The sequence below is a fragment of the Octopus bimaculoides genome, chromosome 8, assembly GCF_001194135.2.
Source record: "Octopus bimaculoides isolate UCB-OBI-ISO-001 chromosome 8, ASM119413v2, whole genome shotgun sequence".
NCBI classification, from domain to species: Eukaryota; Metazoa; Mollusca; class Cephalopoda; order Octopoda; family Octopodidae; genus Octopus; species Octopus bimaculoides.
Genome location: NC_068988.1, coordinates 13414160 through 13430584, shown reverse-complemented (window position 1 = coordinate 13430584; position 16425 = coordinate 13414160). Strand labels below are relative to the sequence as shown.

At 35.2% G+C, this 16425-nt stretch overlaps 2 protein-coding genes across 9 annotated transcripts in view; one reads left to right on the top strand and one right to left on the bottom strand.

Annotated features, from left to right (window-relative positions):
* Positions 1 to 5450, top strand: part of LOC106879192 (trafficking protein particle complex subunit 13) — a 271910-nt gene extending 266460 nt beyond the window's left edge. For all 5 annotated transcript variants that reach the window (XM_014928647.2, XM_052969952.1, XM_014928649.2 and 2 more), the window contains exons 8-11: positions 3440 to 3641; positions 4644 to 4744; positions 5045 to 5198; positions 5287 to 5450. In XM_014928647.2, coding sequence (XP_014784133.1) covers positions 3440 to 3641; positions 4644 to 4744; positions 5045 to 5198; positions 5287 to 5373 — 544 coding nt within the window. In that variant the 3' untranslated portion in view covers positions 5374 to 5450. The remainder of the gene's footprint in view (positions 1 to 3439; positions 3642 to 4643; positions 4745 to 5044; positions 5199 to 5286) is intronic.
* Positions 5451 to 6234: 784 nt separating this feature from the next.
* LOC106879194 (small glutamine-rich tetratricopeptide repeat-containing protein beta) overlaps positions 6235 to 16425 on the bottom strand; it is a 27327-nt gene continuing 17136 nt past the window's right edge. For 3 of the 4 annotated variants that reach the window (XM_052969953.1, XM_014928653.2, XM_014928652.2), the window contains exons 6-12: positions 15100 to 15204; positions 14516 to 14654; positions 12561 to 12641; positions 10518 to 10555; positions 9229 to 9297; positions 7320 to 7423; positions 6235 to 6479 (exon numbers count right to left, since the gene is read on the bottom strand). In XM_052969953.1, the coding sequence (XP_052825913.1) occupies positions 6457 to 6479; positions 7320 to 7423; positions 9229 to 9297; positions 10518 to 10555; positions 12561 to 12641; positions 14516 to 14654; positions 15100 to 15204 (559 nt within the window). In that variant the 3' untranslated portion in view covers positions 6235 to 6456. The remainder of the gene's footprint in view (positions 6480 to 7319; positions 7424 to 9228; positions 9298 to 10517; positions 10556 to 12560; positions 12642 to 14515; positions 14655 to 15099; positions 15205 to 16425) is intronic. The other variant, XM_052969954.1, reaches the window with a different exon arrangement.

The window sequence follows — 16425 nt, the reverse complement described above, 5'->3', positions numbered from 1 at the left end:
TGTAGCATGGCTGTTCGTACGCATGCGTCATACAGTCTGCCTTTTACTCTGAGTGAGAGTCCCTTTGTCGCCAGCAGGGGTAAGAGCTCTCTAAACTTTGCCCAGGCTATTCTTATTCTAGCAGCTACACTTTCAGCGCACCCACCCCCACTACTATTTGTCTATCTGTCTGTCTATCTATGGCTGTGTTAAGACGTTTGCTTCCCAACCACATAGTTATGGCTTTAGACCCAATGTGTGGCATCTTGGGCAAATGTCTTCTACTATAACCTCAAGTCAATCAAAGCCTTGTGAGTAGATTTAGTGGATGGAAACTGAAAGAAGCCTGTAGTATATATATATATGTATATATGTATGTGAATATATATGTGTGTGTGTGTGCTCACGCACACTACTGTCTCCTTGCCTTGACATTATGCGATGTTGTAAATAGGTGTCACTCTCATGCAATTGGGGGAATATTCATTTTCAATCTTCCATCAAATCATGTCTGGTCATGGGAAATATAACCTTACTTGGAAACAGGTGAGAGTTGGTCACAGGAAGAGCATCCAACCAAAGAAAATCCATTTCAGAAACTACTATCCAACTCATGCAAGCATAGAAAAGAGGACATTAAAACACTGCTGCTGCTGTGAGATATATATATACGAGGAGGTACTGAAAAGTTCTTGGCTTTAAAGGTATCACAAAAAAACCTTGTTGGAGGCCCAACCATCCTAGTTTTTTTTACAGGGCTTAGAAAACTGAAGGATTGCTGCAATATGTGTGTGAATCTGAAAGAGGAATATGTTGAATAAAATCATAATTAACTGATCCTCTTGTATTTTCTTTTACTCAAAGCCAGGAAATTTTAGACACCCCATCATGTGTATATATATATAGTATATGTGAATGTGGGTTTTGGTATATTGCATTTTTGTTCATAGAAGTAAAGAGAGTAGTCATAACTTTTCTATGCCATGTCACACTGGTATGGTTGAAGTTAGACTGATGCCCATTAGAAAATGTGTGCAAGGTTTTGTGGAGAGACACAGTTACAAATGACAAAAAGAAGAAATGGTTGAAAAACAGAGTGAGCTTCAGTGGTGCTGATGCACACAGCCAGCTAGTTCAGAAAATTGGAGAAACCATTGTAGTAATGATAGATGAAGAAGAGACAGTGGGGGGTGTTTTGAGTGCTTTGGTGTGCAAGTGGTTGTAATATGCGAATGAATGCCTGTCATTCAGTTGGGTGGCATTTTTTTCCTTTTTGTGTTATCTACAATGTTTATGCATGTAGCAGCTGTTCCTTCCCAGGCATGAGACAGCACTCTAGCGTTGGCTGCACTTGTGCATTCTATAGAGTCAGCAGCTGCTCAGATATGAAGTAATTTCTGGCATTGAAGATGCAGGTTTTGGCTTTGTTATATAGATAGATAATGGAAGCAGGTGTGGCTATGTGGTTTACAAAGTTTACTTCACTATCAAAAGGTTCTGGGTTCGATCTCACTATATTGAACTTCGGACAAATGTCTTCTGTCAAAACTTCAGTTTGAGCAATATCTTGTGATTAGAATTTAGTGGATGGCTGCTTCTTGGTGCTGTTGATGAAGACCTGGTAGTTGTGTCCCCTTTAAACTCATTTAATACCAACATACCTGAGGCTGCCTTACTATTTTAAGATCTAAATTAAAACCTTACATTAAAAATTCATGCTAATTTATATTCCAAAAACAGCTTCGTAATGATGAACACTCTCCTAAATTCATTTTTTTCCCCACTTTGGTTTTGTACCATAACAAAATGGCTGTTGAGATTCTCTAAATACCATTTGATAGTCAAGATCTTTATTATTAGGTTAAGTTAGTATTAACATGTTTAATGCTGGGAGCATTTTTAAATAACTAATTTGAAATAATTGTGTACTGACACCAAAAGTAATAATGCTTTAAATAACAAATGAGGGACAACTCTGGACATATTTTGGAATTATTGTGACCTGATTATTAAAGCATGAACTTTACCATTCTTACTGAAGTAGTAAAGCAATAATATTTAAGTAAATAATGTACAAAATATGGAATATGGAAGCTTATTCTTTGCTGATGAGGCCAGGATAATACTGAAATATGCATTCTCCCATACTTGCCAAATTAAAGCAAATTTATCTCTTGAGTAATTTTTGTCATCTCATAATTATTTTTTATAATGCTCCCAGTGGCAAATGTGTTAACACTAACTTAACTGCTGTTTATCATGCAGTTTCTTTCATTGTATGGCTTTGTTAATTCCTACTTGGTGATTGCACAGTTATTGTCATCAAGACTCTGAAGTTGATAATCCTAGTTAAGAGCTGCTAGCTTCTACTAACATATAATCTGTAGTCATTCTACCACTCTAACAGATATGTAGCTTTTCTAATTATCCTGTCTCTAACTACCTTGCCAGCACTGCTTTAATCCATGAGATTAATTCTTTCATTCAGTTATTATATTTGACTTGTCAGATAAACTTGTTCGTTTTTTTTCTTTGTTTTTTTTTATTTTAATGTTTTCCAATGTTATTTGAATTAACACCAAAAATATTTCTATCTACAAATTTTATCATTTTTGAAATTTGCATAAATTGTACCTCTTCAGACATATAATGATGATGGAGCGTCAAATCGGAAAGAAACAAATCAAGTTTATTTGATAACCCAACATAGGCAGAGGCATGACTGAGTGGTAAGAAGTTTGCTTCCCAGCCACATGGTTCGGAGTTTAGTCCCACTGCATAGCACCTTTGGCAAGCAGCTTCTACTTGCCCCAGGCCAACCATAGCCTTGTGACTGGAAGAAGCCCATTGTGTGTGATTTTTTCCCCCCCATCACCATTTCACAACCGGTGTCGATGTGTTTATGTCTCTGCAACTTAGTAGTTCAGCAAGAGACCAATAGCATAAGTACTAGGCTTTATAAGAAAAAAAAGTTTTGGTGTCAATTCGTTCGACTAAAAATTCTTCATGGCCACAGTCTAATGACTGAAACTAATAAAAGATATGTAGGTGTAGGCAGGTCTCTTCCCAAGCAGTATCTTGAGCTTCTGCTATAGCCCTGCCCTGAATGGAATTGGTAGACAGAAAATTCTCATGTTTCAAGTAACATTTATTAAGTCAGTATATTTTCAAGAGATGTAGATTGAAATATAAAGTATTTGATTGACACTTTGATCAGTATCTATCAACCACCCTGAACAATACGAGGGCTGTATGAAAAGTTTTGAGCCTTGAAGTCTTGTACCTTCTTCAGAAGTCTTGTAACATGTTTTGTTTTTTTGAGGCTCAAGACTTCTCATACACCCCTCGTAAATGTCATTTTCCAGCTATGGGGAATTGACATTAATAATAATAATACTCCATGCTTCGAAAACCACTGAATCTCTTATTAAACTTGTTTTTGTATCTTTTTATTTCTCAGGGTTTATCCAGTGTTTGGTAAAGTCAACTACCTCAATTCCCTTGATACTAGACAATATTTGTACTGCTTAACTCCGAAACCAGAAGCCTATCTTGAAAGTAAGGTTTTAAAGGGTGTAACTAACATTGGCAAACTGGACATCACCTGGCGCACAAATATGGGTGAGAGAGGCCGACTACAGACCAGTCAGCTGCAAAGAGTGGTATGTTGAATCTTTATTTGTAGAATATATCAGGTCATTGCTTTAGGATTTGATGGAGGTAAATTGCAACATGTTTCAAATGATAAAACTATTCTAAGATTCTTGTCCCTCACAGTTCAGTGTTTTAGACGAAGTTATAAAATTGCTTTGAAGTCTGTGTTCTACTGTTGTTACGAAATATAGCTTCAGTAATTTATAAAGTATCTTTACTGTAAATAAGAAAAAGCAAGCAGGGAGGATGATGGTTAGGACGTTTGCTTTGCAACCACATGGTTTAGGGTCCAGTCCTGCTATACAGTATCATCATCAACCAATGCTTCAAGTGGAATTAGATGGAAACTGCATGGAAGCCTATTGTATGTATATATGTGCGTGTGTGTACATATGCACATTACTGTTGACATTCCATGTTTTGCTTCTCACCAAGTGAAACAGTGATATGATGTTTACATTTACGATAATTGCTCTGCACTTTCAAAGACCAGTGTAAAATGCTGTTTTAGACAGAGAATGTTATTAGCTTCCTTGACTGCAGTCTATAAAATTCAGGATCTTGTCACACAAACGTAAAAACACACTAACAGTAGCATTGTTCTCATATTTCATTCCTACTTAGAGCCTCAAGTTAATAGGGAACCTTACAGCTGCTTTTCCATTAACTCCACCATATTTGTTGAAATACACTGCCTTTAGCAATGCTTGCATTTAGTATATAATTTTAATGGAAGGTTTCAGATTAGGTTGGTATCAAAAGGTTTAATTTTATTTTTACTTGAATTGTATTTGCAATAATTTAATATTAATACAAGGTCACATCATGTTTGATTTCTGACCTATTTGGAAGTTGATAATTGAATCAAGGTAGGTATTAAAAATCAAATATAAAGCAACAAGATTAAATAAAAAATATTTTGTCAGATAATTATTAATGTGAATGATAGACTTAACTATAAAGATTTTACTTTGTCTGTTATAACTGAGATTTGTACGAATTCATTTCAGGCTCCTGGTTATGGAGATATCCGTTTAACTGTGGAATCCATTCCGGATACTGTATCAATCGAAACTACTTTTACTATAACATTCCGAATAACAAATTGCTGGTAAGTTCACCTACCCAGTCTAATTAAAGCCACATTTACTTTTCATACTACTCTTCTGGGTAGTTTTAAACTTGTTTCTTTAACTAGTACATCAGCCATGAAGTTGTAATAAAACTCGGCGCTAAATCATGCAAAATGGGTTAGGCAGAGTTATGTACCTTCGGTCAATATTTTGTATAAAATTCTTGTGTAATTACCCTTACACTAATTTTTTTTTCCTCAATTACTAGAGATAAATAAAAAGCAAACTTTCTAACCCACTTCACACAGCTATTTTACACAATCTTATCTTTGTTTCAGTGAACGCACAGTGGATCTTGCTCTAATTTTACAAAACCATAACTCACCTGGAGTTCTTTGGTGTGGAGTGTCTGGTAAACAGCTAGGAAAATTACCACAAAACAACAGCTTAGACCTTCCGCTTACTGTCATAGCGACATCTCCTGGTCTACAGGTGTGTTAATATTCCAATTATTGTAATTAGTATATGCTGACATACAATTACTTCTCTAATAATGATGTTTTCTTCATTTTGCTTTTAGACAATTTCTGGCCTTCGACTGACTGACAATTTCCTCAAGCGCACATATGAACATGATGAAATTGCTCAAGTGTTTGTTTGTGAATGACGGTCATAATGAAAATTATTTAAATATTTCTGCTCCAATAAATTGTAGCACTATTGAAATAAAACAATTTAATTAGATTCATTACATCTGTGTTATTTATTATAATAAAGAAATTTCAACAAAGAAATGCCAAGAACTTCAGTTTTGTGGGGTTTTTTTTTTTTTTTTTAAATTCACTAAAAATGCTTGGATTTATGTGTGTATGTGTGAGTAGTGAAGGGAGAGGGCAGTAAATATAAACAAAATACTTTTCAAAACTGATGAAAGATTAGCTAAGACCTTTCTCAGGCTGGTACATCTACAGAGAGCAGGTCTACAAACAGCCACATTCATGATGGTGACAAAAACCGTTCTTTGGCTGATATGTCTACAGAGAATAGGTCTAGGAAGAATAAAATATAAAGTTTATCACATCATGAAGTGGATGGAGGCAGCAATGTTATCTAAAAAAAGCAGATGGATCCTGTTTTGATGAGGAAAAGTTCATATGCTAATGTGAATTTGTGCAATGACTGACATGAAACATCAAAAGTAGATGGGAAGGATATTGAAAGGACTTACAGCAAATGGCTAGAATAACGAAAAAAAAATTAAAGGGGCCAGCTAAAATTTCTTACAAATTGCAGCTTGGTCACAGCCAAATTACTGTAGAGGAAAAAAGAAAACACATTGCACTTCCACACCAGCTAGTTTTTGCTTGTTAGTTATAATTCTTTTGATTGATGAATGTCTAGCATATGATCAGTCATACTGTTGATATTACGACAATGGTACATTGTAGGTACAACCAATAGAGATATTGCATAGAATAACAACATTCCTATGGAAATACAGGAAATATTTGCTACAAAATTCTGTACAGATTTGGCCATTACTTCTTTATAAAGATTTATTCATTATAAGTCCTATTTATATAAAGATTTATTCGTTATAAGTCCCTCTATTATAATGCTATATATATATATATAAATACATATATATAGGCTTTCTGCTTGGTTTGTAGTAGCCAATTTGAACAGTGCACATCCAGTCTTACATGGACAACACACCATCATAGCATCAGTGTTCTTTACACTTGGAATGTCACTCTTTGTTATCAGTTTCTTCTGCAATAAAAGGAAAAAAAAAATATCCAGATCAATTCAATCTTTGTTAATACTTTCATATCAATAAGTCTAAATTTAAAGTCATATTTAAAAACTAGAAAGTTTCCACACAGCAATACTTGATGGCATAAAAGACAAGCATATTACAAGCACCCCAATTTCAGCAACAAATATCTGGGAAAGACCTTTTTTTAGTGCATTAAAAGTTATGAGAAGTCAAACTTCGCATACAGGACCTAGAACGATTGTTCGAGATTTCTTGGGGGGGATAGGGGGCGGTTTATATGCTATCAAATTAAAATAGGAGTGGCTGTGTGGTAAGTAGCTTGCTTACCAACCACATGATTCCGGGTTCAGTCCCACTGGATGGCACCTTGGGCAAGCGTCTTCTACCATAGCCTCAGGCCGACCAAAGCCTTGTGAGTGGATTTGGTCGACGGAAACCGAAAGAAGCCCGTCGTATATATATATATGTGTGTGTGTATATGTTTGTCCCCCTCAACATCGCTTGACAACCGATGCTGGTGTGTTTACGTCCCCGTAACTTAACGGTTCGGCAAAAAAGACCGATAAAATAAGTACTAGGCTTACAAAGAATAAGTCCTGGGGACGATTTGCTCGACTAAAGGCGGTACTCCAACATAGCCATATTCAAATGACTGAAATAAGTAAAAGAGTAAAATTAAAATACTTGTGTCCCTTCCAACTAGTTATAAATCTTAATTCAAATGCAGTTGTCTCCCTTGATTATTACATCTGATAAATTCCGATTTTTTATTCTTTTTTCTAAATCACATTTTTAATCATTTACAAAGGAATTTATATGAATGAAACACAAACCAGAGTTAGTCTGTTGTTCTCCATTCAAAATGTTAGCTTGTCTGCGGAGCTGTGCAACTAAGTCTGGATTCTGTTGCTGCATCTGTGTGGCAAGCTGTTGTCCTCTGAAAGAAAGAGTCCAATGGAAAAAGATCAGTTTAAAGATGATGCACTAAAAGGTATTTTCTATAGACACCATAAAGAGTCTATGGTCATTCATTCATTAATATCAATAACAGACTTAAATGTTCATAAATGCTTCCAGCAAATTACTACTTTCTCCAGCAGAAACACTGGACCCCAACCGAAGTATTAAATATAGCTTAATACATTGTAAAACATAACCTTTTGCATTCATTTTAGTAAATAGCAAACTTTTTTTGTTTTTTAAACATGGAATATTAAACATAGCTGTGTTGCTTCTAAATTTGTCATTTGGAATTTATGTATATACACACACACAAAGTGATTGAAATTAACAAGCATTGGCAGGGGAATGATAATAAAACATGACAAAAGCTTTATTGTCAATGGACTCCAAATACTGACATCCATACTTCTCATACATTGAAATCCTGTCAATTACACACACACACACAGAAAAATGACTACAGTTTAAATAGATGGATAAACTTGAAAAACAATTGGTTAGGCAATAAAAAAAAAAAGAAAATATAATTACATAGCCGTAAACATCTATTTATAATATATCTGGCACATTTTATACACACACACACACATGCAAACACATTTGTTTGAGTGTGATTATAGTAATATAATCAAAATTTAAAATAGACAGTGAATGTGAATACTAACCAAAGATTGTTAAAGCTATTTATTTCATTTATCTCCCAAAAGATGAATTAACGTACTTGTTCCAATTACAGTAACTGATTTCTGTTTTCTAATTGTCTTTTTAATCCCAGCACCCACTACCATGTTTTCCAGGTACAAAACTGGTCTGGCTGGCTAAAATTAGTGTCATAAATAATATATCAAGCAAGAGATTATTTAAGGCTTCCTTTTCTTTTTAACCAATCTATTGTAAATCTATTGGAGCCTCTATATCTCAGGAGACCATGGAATTGCAACTGTAAAGTTGCTTTGCAAGATGTAAGCATAGGCTTCTTATTTCAGTGGAAGACTTGCAGTTTTCCCATACGTACAAGCCTCCTCTCAGTCTGCCACCTGTATTACCCAAGGGAATGGCAAGGGCTGATACAAACTGGCACCAGTACCATCATAACACAGAGCTGAAACGGATAAGAGTTGTTAGATGTAATGTTGTCTGGTAATACAACACCCTGGACTAAGGCTTTATTGACCCTGGAAGAACAAAAGGCAAAGTTGACCTCAACAGGATTTAAATTCAGAGTGCAGAGAGCCAGAATAAGTATGCCAAGGCACATCATCATTCAATGACTTTTCCCCCACCATTCTGGCATGGGTTGGACAGTTCAACATAAACTGACAAGCCAGAGGATTGTGCCAAGCTCCAATGTTTGCTTTGGCATGGTTTCTACAGTTGGATACCTTACCTAAAGCTGGCCACTTCAGTGTGTACTGGGGCCTTTTCATTTCCATAGCACATAAATGTACCTGGTGACCTCACCAGTGTAAGACAAGACACCTTCAACTAAGTAGGATATAGTATTGAAGGATATGAAAGTATGATAGAGAGACAGAAGTAGGTGTCTTGCTAAAGTGGTGAGTTAATGACTTTCTCATCTGGAAAAAGAGAGATGCGAGGTCCAGGTGCAAGGTGAGTATGAAAGACAGAATAGGGATAGAGGAATAGAAACGGCAAGTGAGAAGCTAAGTGGACCGAAGTAAAAATAGTTGACAGATGATTAGAGATGGGGACAAAGTTGGATGCAGTGAATATCAGTTGACTACTTTGTAAATAGGAAATACAAATAAAAATACTAACGCTTGTAATAAAGAGGTAAGGCCTCCATTGCTTCCTTCACCAGCTGCTGAGGACATAAGATTGGACATCCTAGATATAAGAAAAATATTCTATTATAAGATATTCAATAAAGATCTATCAAACGTGAAAGACAAACCAGTTACAATACATTTCACATCACCAAATGATCCAATCATCTTTAGAATGGGAACCATTAAATCCTAAGACAGTGTACCCCATAACATAAGGACAAAGTGGCTACAGCCAGAAATAGCAATAATTTTGAGACAGGACTGACCAAATGAATAAAATCTGCAAATTCAAATATTTCATTTGTGTCTATCTCCACATGTCTGACCAATTATCAAATTATCAGACCCATTATCTTTTCCCCTTTATTATGACTGCTTCTCCTTACTACACTATATTGAATAGACATTCTTTACACAAGTCTGCACTTTATTTATATGTGCCATAACTTCCTTCCTACATTGTTCACTTCTATTCACTTGTTAATGACAATTATCCACATGTTTTTTGTTGCTTTTTTTTTTTACATGTCAAATACTGTCCACTAAAAGATTTAAGAGGTTTCTGCTTCTCCACAGTATCAGGATCTCCTTCACTAAGAAACCATGTAAGAAACTAGGCAACATTTGTTTCCTCCAAGAAGTAAAGAATCTCACTACAATTCCACTTCTTATAAATGACACTACTATACTTCATAACACCACCAATTCAATTAATAACTTGGAAATAATGGGCTATACAGGATACAACTTCAAGAAGGCTTGGGCTTTTATTCTGGCCAAAAATACTACATGAAGTTACATGATTTAACATTTAAGAGTTGTTCACATGATCATAAGGCTGTGGGTTTGATTCCTGGATTGGACAGCATGTGTCCTTAGTAAGGTCCTAAGTTGCTTCAATCTGATGTTATAGAAGACACTTGCCCAAGATGCCACACTATGTGAGCCAATCAAAAACCACATGGTTATGAACCATACTTAACTATAGCAATGCCTGCACATAATTTTTTGTATGATAAAAACTTAGAAAGAATTTTTTTTAAAGTAACTGAATTTTTAATCATGAAGCACAGATGTGGAACATAGAAGGTTCTTACAGGATGGAAGGATTTAAATTATTTTCCACTTAAAAACAAATTTATACCATAAAAACCAGAGGGAAAGAAGTGCAGGCAAGTTAGTATTAATCTAAAAATGGGTATATTTAATTTTTGTTACAAAAAAGTAGTTTTGTTGTAAATCTAAATAATTAAATTGTATATATAGAAAAGAACTTACATGGACTGCATTTGAGGATTTGACATAAGGTTAGCAGCCTGCAACAGAATGAAAAGAACAAAATTAAATTGTAATAAACAACGAATGAACACACAAGACAATGTAGTCCTGGATATATAAAGAGATAGGACAGTTACGGATGGAACATCTTTGATCATAGGATTACTCCATCAGGGCTGACAGGAGCTAACCACAGCAACAACACAAATAAAAGCTTAATTTAATAAACAGTTTAGTCAACTTGCTTGACCAATAAATACCAAGATTTGCTAAGATTATGCAAATATTTATACATATATTTGCATGGAGAAAAAAAAAAATATATATATATATATATACATACATATATATATATATATCAGTCTCATATTCCCAGGAATACAAAATTAAAAACCGTCAAAAGATCATTGACTTGTTTGTTTTTCAGTTTCTAATATCAGAATCAAAATGTACTCTCCCATTTATATTAGTTAAACCTTTTATCAAAACAGTAGATTTTTTGATTTGGACATAACAGCAAAAACTTTCAACAAAGTTATTTAATACTTCATGTCATTTCATTTTTTGTTCTACATTATCTTTACTATTAGCTGCTGTTTTTTTACTTCTCAGTACCAATCATTATTTTGCTGTTTTTGTGATTACAATCAGATGATATATAACTATTTACCCTTTAAACACTAATAATTTCATAGTGCTGTTTAATTTTGCTTGTGAATTAATTCAAAACCATAATGCTGATTAATTATATGTGGTTCAGTGGTTAGAGTGTCAGGCTTGAATTCGGTTCCTGGAATTGGGTGTGTGTTGTGTCCTTGAGCAAGACTTTATTTTGCATTGCTCCAGATTACTCAGCTGAAAAAATGAGTTGTGACATCAATGGTGCCAAAATGTATCGGCCTTTGCCTTTTCCTTGAATAACATCAGTGGCATGGAGAGGGGAGGCTGGCATGCATGGGCAACTGCTGGTCTTCCATATACAACCTTGACCAGACTTGTGCAAAGGTGAACTTTCATGGTGCAATCCCATGGTCATTCATAGCCAAAGGGAGGGTCTTTACCAACATTATCATGTCAACATCCATCTTTCTGGGCTTACATGCGTCAGCTGAAGTTTATAGAAGCAGAATTTCTACAGCCAGATGCCATTCTTGTTGTCAAACCCTTAGCCATTTCCAAGCAAAGTAATATTTCCTCAAGGCCAGACATGTTTTCACAGAATACTGGAAATGAATGATATTCATTTACAACAACCTCACAATGTCAAGACAAGGAAACACAAACATACACACAATGGGCTTTTTTCAGTTTCTGTCTACCAAATATACTCACAAGGCTTTGGTGAGCCAAGAGCAATATTGCCTACAGTGCCATACAGTAAGACTGAACCCAAAACTATGTGGTTGAAAAGCAAACTTCTTTACCACACATTCAAACCTGTGCCTTTATATATAAAGGCAAGATTTATAATAAATGTCAGGTTTGCATAGTCAACATCGTCTAAGTGATTAATGTAATCAACAGAATATGAAAAACTATCACAAAGCATTGGAGTTTAACTGAAGGAAAACAAAAGAAATAAACAGATTAATTCCATACAAAATAACAAGAGAGCTATTCATGCAATCATTTAATTTCTATATTTGCTTTTTGTTCCCATGCTAGACTGGGCTCAATGAGAGTTCTCGAGGTAGTTGACTATGGTCTGAGCCCTTCCTAACACTTTATACCAAGATTTAAAAAATTTTTATGAGGAAACATAAATGCCACAGCATCCCAAGCAGTACTAGAACAAACACAGATACATGTGCATGCATACACACACACACAAAGGGCTTTCACACTGTTGCTAGTTACCATATTTCACTCACACAATATTGATCAACCGGACACTATAGTAGAAGACACTTGCCAAAGTGACACAAGAGATTGAACCTAAAACTATGCGCTTGTGAAACAAAATTCTTAACCATACAGCCGCACCTGTGCCTAGGTCTTAATATTTGACATTTTCATATAAGAAAAAACATTACATCAACTGACCATGTTCATAAGTGCTGGATTGTTAACTATACTTGACAAATCAAAGCCTTTTTGTCCAGCAGCACCAGAAGCTAATCCAGCCTGAAATGAGAATGAATTTTGTTTTAAGGGGAAGAAAAACGAAATTGAAAACCAATTTATACGACAGAAAAACAGGCGATCATTCGATAGTAGTATGCTGGTTGTCAACTGGCTGTCAGCTGGTCAACATGTCTTTATTTACATCAATTCGGCAATTTCCGTAAAGAAAGAGGGAAAGGGCATTAGTCAGCGCCAGCAGGTAGTAGAAAGTAAGAGGGAAAGGGTGTTAGTCAGCGACAGCAGGTAGCAGACACTCCTAACCCTAACCTTCCCCCTCTCTTAAGAACACATGTCACTTATCACTCGCTTTCTCTCTCTCACTTTCACACTCTCTTAAAAACACATGCCAGTTATCTCTCGCTTTCTCTCTCTCTTTCACACTCTTAAAAACACATGTCACTTATCTCTCGCTCTCTAGAGAGGTGTATGCAGGGAAACTGAAAGAAGCCCGTCATATATATGTATGTGTGTGTGTTTTCCCCCCCAACATCGCCTGACAACCGATGGTGGTGTGTTTACGTCCCCGTAACTTAGCGGTTCGGCAAAAAAGACCGATCTCAACTAAAGGTGGTGCTCCAGCATGGCCGCAGTCAAATGAATGAAACAAGTAAAACAGTAAAAGAGTAAAGAGTATGTTTATTTAAAGTCTTTATGTTTATTTTTTAAAGGTTTGTAGAAAATGAAAGTGGTCGAAATTACAAACAAATTTCTTATAATGAACGCACAGTATAAAATGAGTAACTAAAACCGATTGGTATTTATAGTTTTTTTTATAACCATTTCTCTTATTTCTGTGAAATACTGTTACGAACGCCTGCACGCGAAGCACCTCGAACCGAAGAGAGAACTCGCGCGCGCACGAACGTCGACGCTCAGTCAGTCGGGATGCTACCTGCTGTCGCTGATTAACACCCTTTCCCTCTTACTTTCTGCTACCTGCTGGCGCTGACTAACACCCTTTCCCTCTTTCTTTACGGAAATTGCCGAATTGATGTAAACAAAGACATGTTGACCAGCTGACAGCCAGTTGACAACCAGCGTACTACTATCGAATGATTGCTGAAAAACATTTAAACACAAAGTATTTTTTCCTTATTAACTTCAGGTTTAGAGTTGAAGGAACTTGATATTCATATTCTGTATGTTTCAATGAATTGGATCTCTCATCAGTATCATAATCCTGGAAATGCACATAGTATGGAAGGGCATCCAGCCATAAAAAAATCTGCCACAACAAATTCCATCTGACCCATGCTAGTCTGGAAAAGTTGACATTAAATGATAATGATGTCTGTCTGCTTATTCTACCATTCTATTACACCTGTTATTTCTCTAAATTTGTTTTGTGAAACCTTGAAAATTGTCCGTCAAAATATGCAGTATCAAAACAATGTCTGTGTTGAGTCTTTCATCTTGTAACATATTCATCATCGTTTAACGTCCGCCTTCCATGCTAACATAGGTGGAATGGTTTCACAAGAGCTGGCCAGGTATGCTGGCATGATGAGTTGGACAGTTTGGCAGGTACTGGTGAATCGGAGAACTGTACTGTGGTCAATTTAGAACATTTAATGCAAAACATTAAAAAAAAAAAAAATGAAAACTTTGCATCTAGAAAAGCCAAAAAACTGGCAAATCTTTAACCCTTTTGTTATATTTCTGTTGAAATTTGCTGCCTTTGTTTCAATTAATTTTGAAAATAGTTAAGAATTTAGTAAATAACTCGTCATTAAGCTGGTATTTGGAACATGAAATTTTGAAGGGAGGTTTTAATTCAGATCATTTCAAAACAAGTTTGTATCATAGAATGAGGCAGGTTGGTATCAATAGGGTTAAATTTGTAGATTAACCATTTGTAGTATTTGTCAACTCACCCCCATAGCTTGTTCCCGAAGTCTCTGCTCAACCATCTCTAAATTATTCTTGTAGCTCTGATTGTTTGGATCCAACTCCAAAGCTTTTCTGTAGCATTCGTGAGATTGTTCATTGTTCTCAAGCTCAAGGTAAGCCATTCTAAAAAAAATAGATCAATTCATTAACACTATTAGAAAATGATTCAACATCAAAAATACAAGCAACAAGATAGTCTCAAATTATCTAACAATGAAACTGGTCTATTCAATAGAGTTGATAAAAATTACTACAGGTACAACATTGATTTTCAGGAACTTTTGGTTTCAAAGCCTTCCCAGATTACTGATTTTTCGAAGCCTGAGGTGCTCTCCTCAAAATTAAACAGATATTAAATTTAATTAAATAAAATACAGGTACCTGTACATGTGTATAAATTATATAAATTTATTTTATGAGGTACAGTGAAATGGAACCACCCAGTAAACTAGACTAGCATCACAGGAATTTAATGTTCCTGCTCATAAATCAGTGTGGATCACAAGAGATTCTAGATCATCAGTGCCTAGAAAGTCAGTGTTGTCCCTGTATCTACAAGATCACTCACCCCATCCGACCATATGCCTTGCTGTAGCTAGGATCAATGGCCAATGCACTGTTACAGTCTTGGATAGCTGATGTATGTTTAGTTAATTTACTGTAGGCTGCAGCTCTGGAATTAAAAAACAGGATTGATTGATTATACATGACATTGTAATGATGGAAAAGTTATTTGCAGTAATTAATGATGTGCTTCCAAATTCTAGCTTTCCAATAAAAATGCTTAAACATGTTGTTAATCACGAACATGTCTTATGACATCAGAAATAGCATAATGAGTAACAGTAGATTATACTGAACAAAACAGTTGTGAATTATTTTTCTCACTGAGAAATAAATATATGCAAATTAACAATGAGAGTCCTCTGCTTGTCTCACTAAATGTTAAAATGAATTTTAACATGGATAACAAAAAAGAAAAAAGAAAAAATCTTTTTATATACATTCATACACGTATTATTAAATACACTTATTTAGAACAGAATTAGTGAAAGATATTTAATGAAGAAGCCACAAATCAAACTATAAATTGACAGCTTCTGGTTATCATACATTAATGGGTAGTTTGATTTGAAACAAGAGTAATTTTTAACAAATTGTTATTTTTTCAATAAATATTTTCTTTCTCATTAAGTAGTCTAACTATGCATCTGTCACATCAACTGTAAAATGGAGTGTGGAGTCAACAATGGGGAAACTTATGCAATTGTTTCCAATTGTAAACAACAGCTGCAGACGTGACTGTGTGGTAAGAAGCCTGGTTCCCATCACATGACACCTTGGGCAAGTGTCTTCTACTAAAGCCTTGGGCCAACCAAAGACTTGAGTAGATTTGGTTGACAGAAACTGAAAGAAACTCATGTGTGCACCCCACCACTGCTTGACAGCCAGTGTTGGTGTGTCTATATCCCTTAAAACTTAGCGGTTCAGCAAAAGAGACTGATAGAATAAATACCAGGCTTTAAAAGAATAAGTCCTGGGGAGGTCAATCTATTCAACTAAAAACCCTCAAGGCAGTGCTCCAGCATGGCCGCAGTCAAATGACTGAAACAAGTAAAAGGATAAGAAAATAATAAACAGTTTAAAATATGAAAATGACCAAACCTATTCTCAATCTATTGCAACAGCTGGTGACCAGACATTGTTGTAAAAGATAGTGTTTTTTTTTTTTTTTCTCATCTGAAACAAGTTTCCTTAGTGCCATAACAGGACAACTTTAAGAGCATAAAGATTTTGATCATACCAATCTACAAGTAAAATTTAAGAATCTTCCAATTAATCAATCACCTTTACAATAAGCAACAGGTGTAAAACATACAGCAATAACACAGAA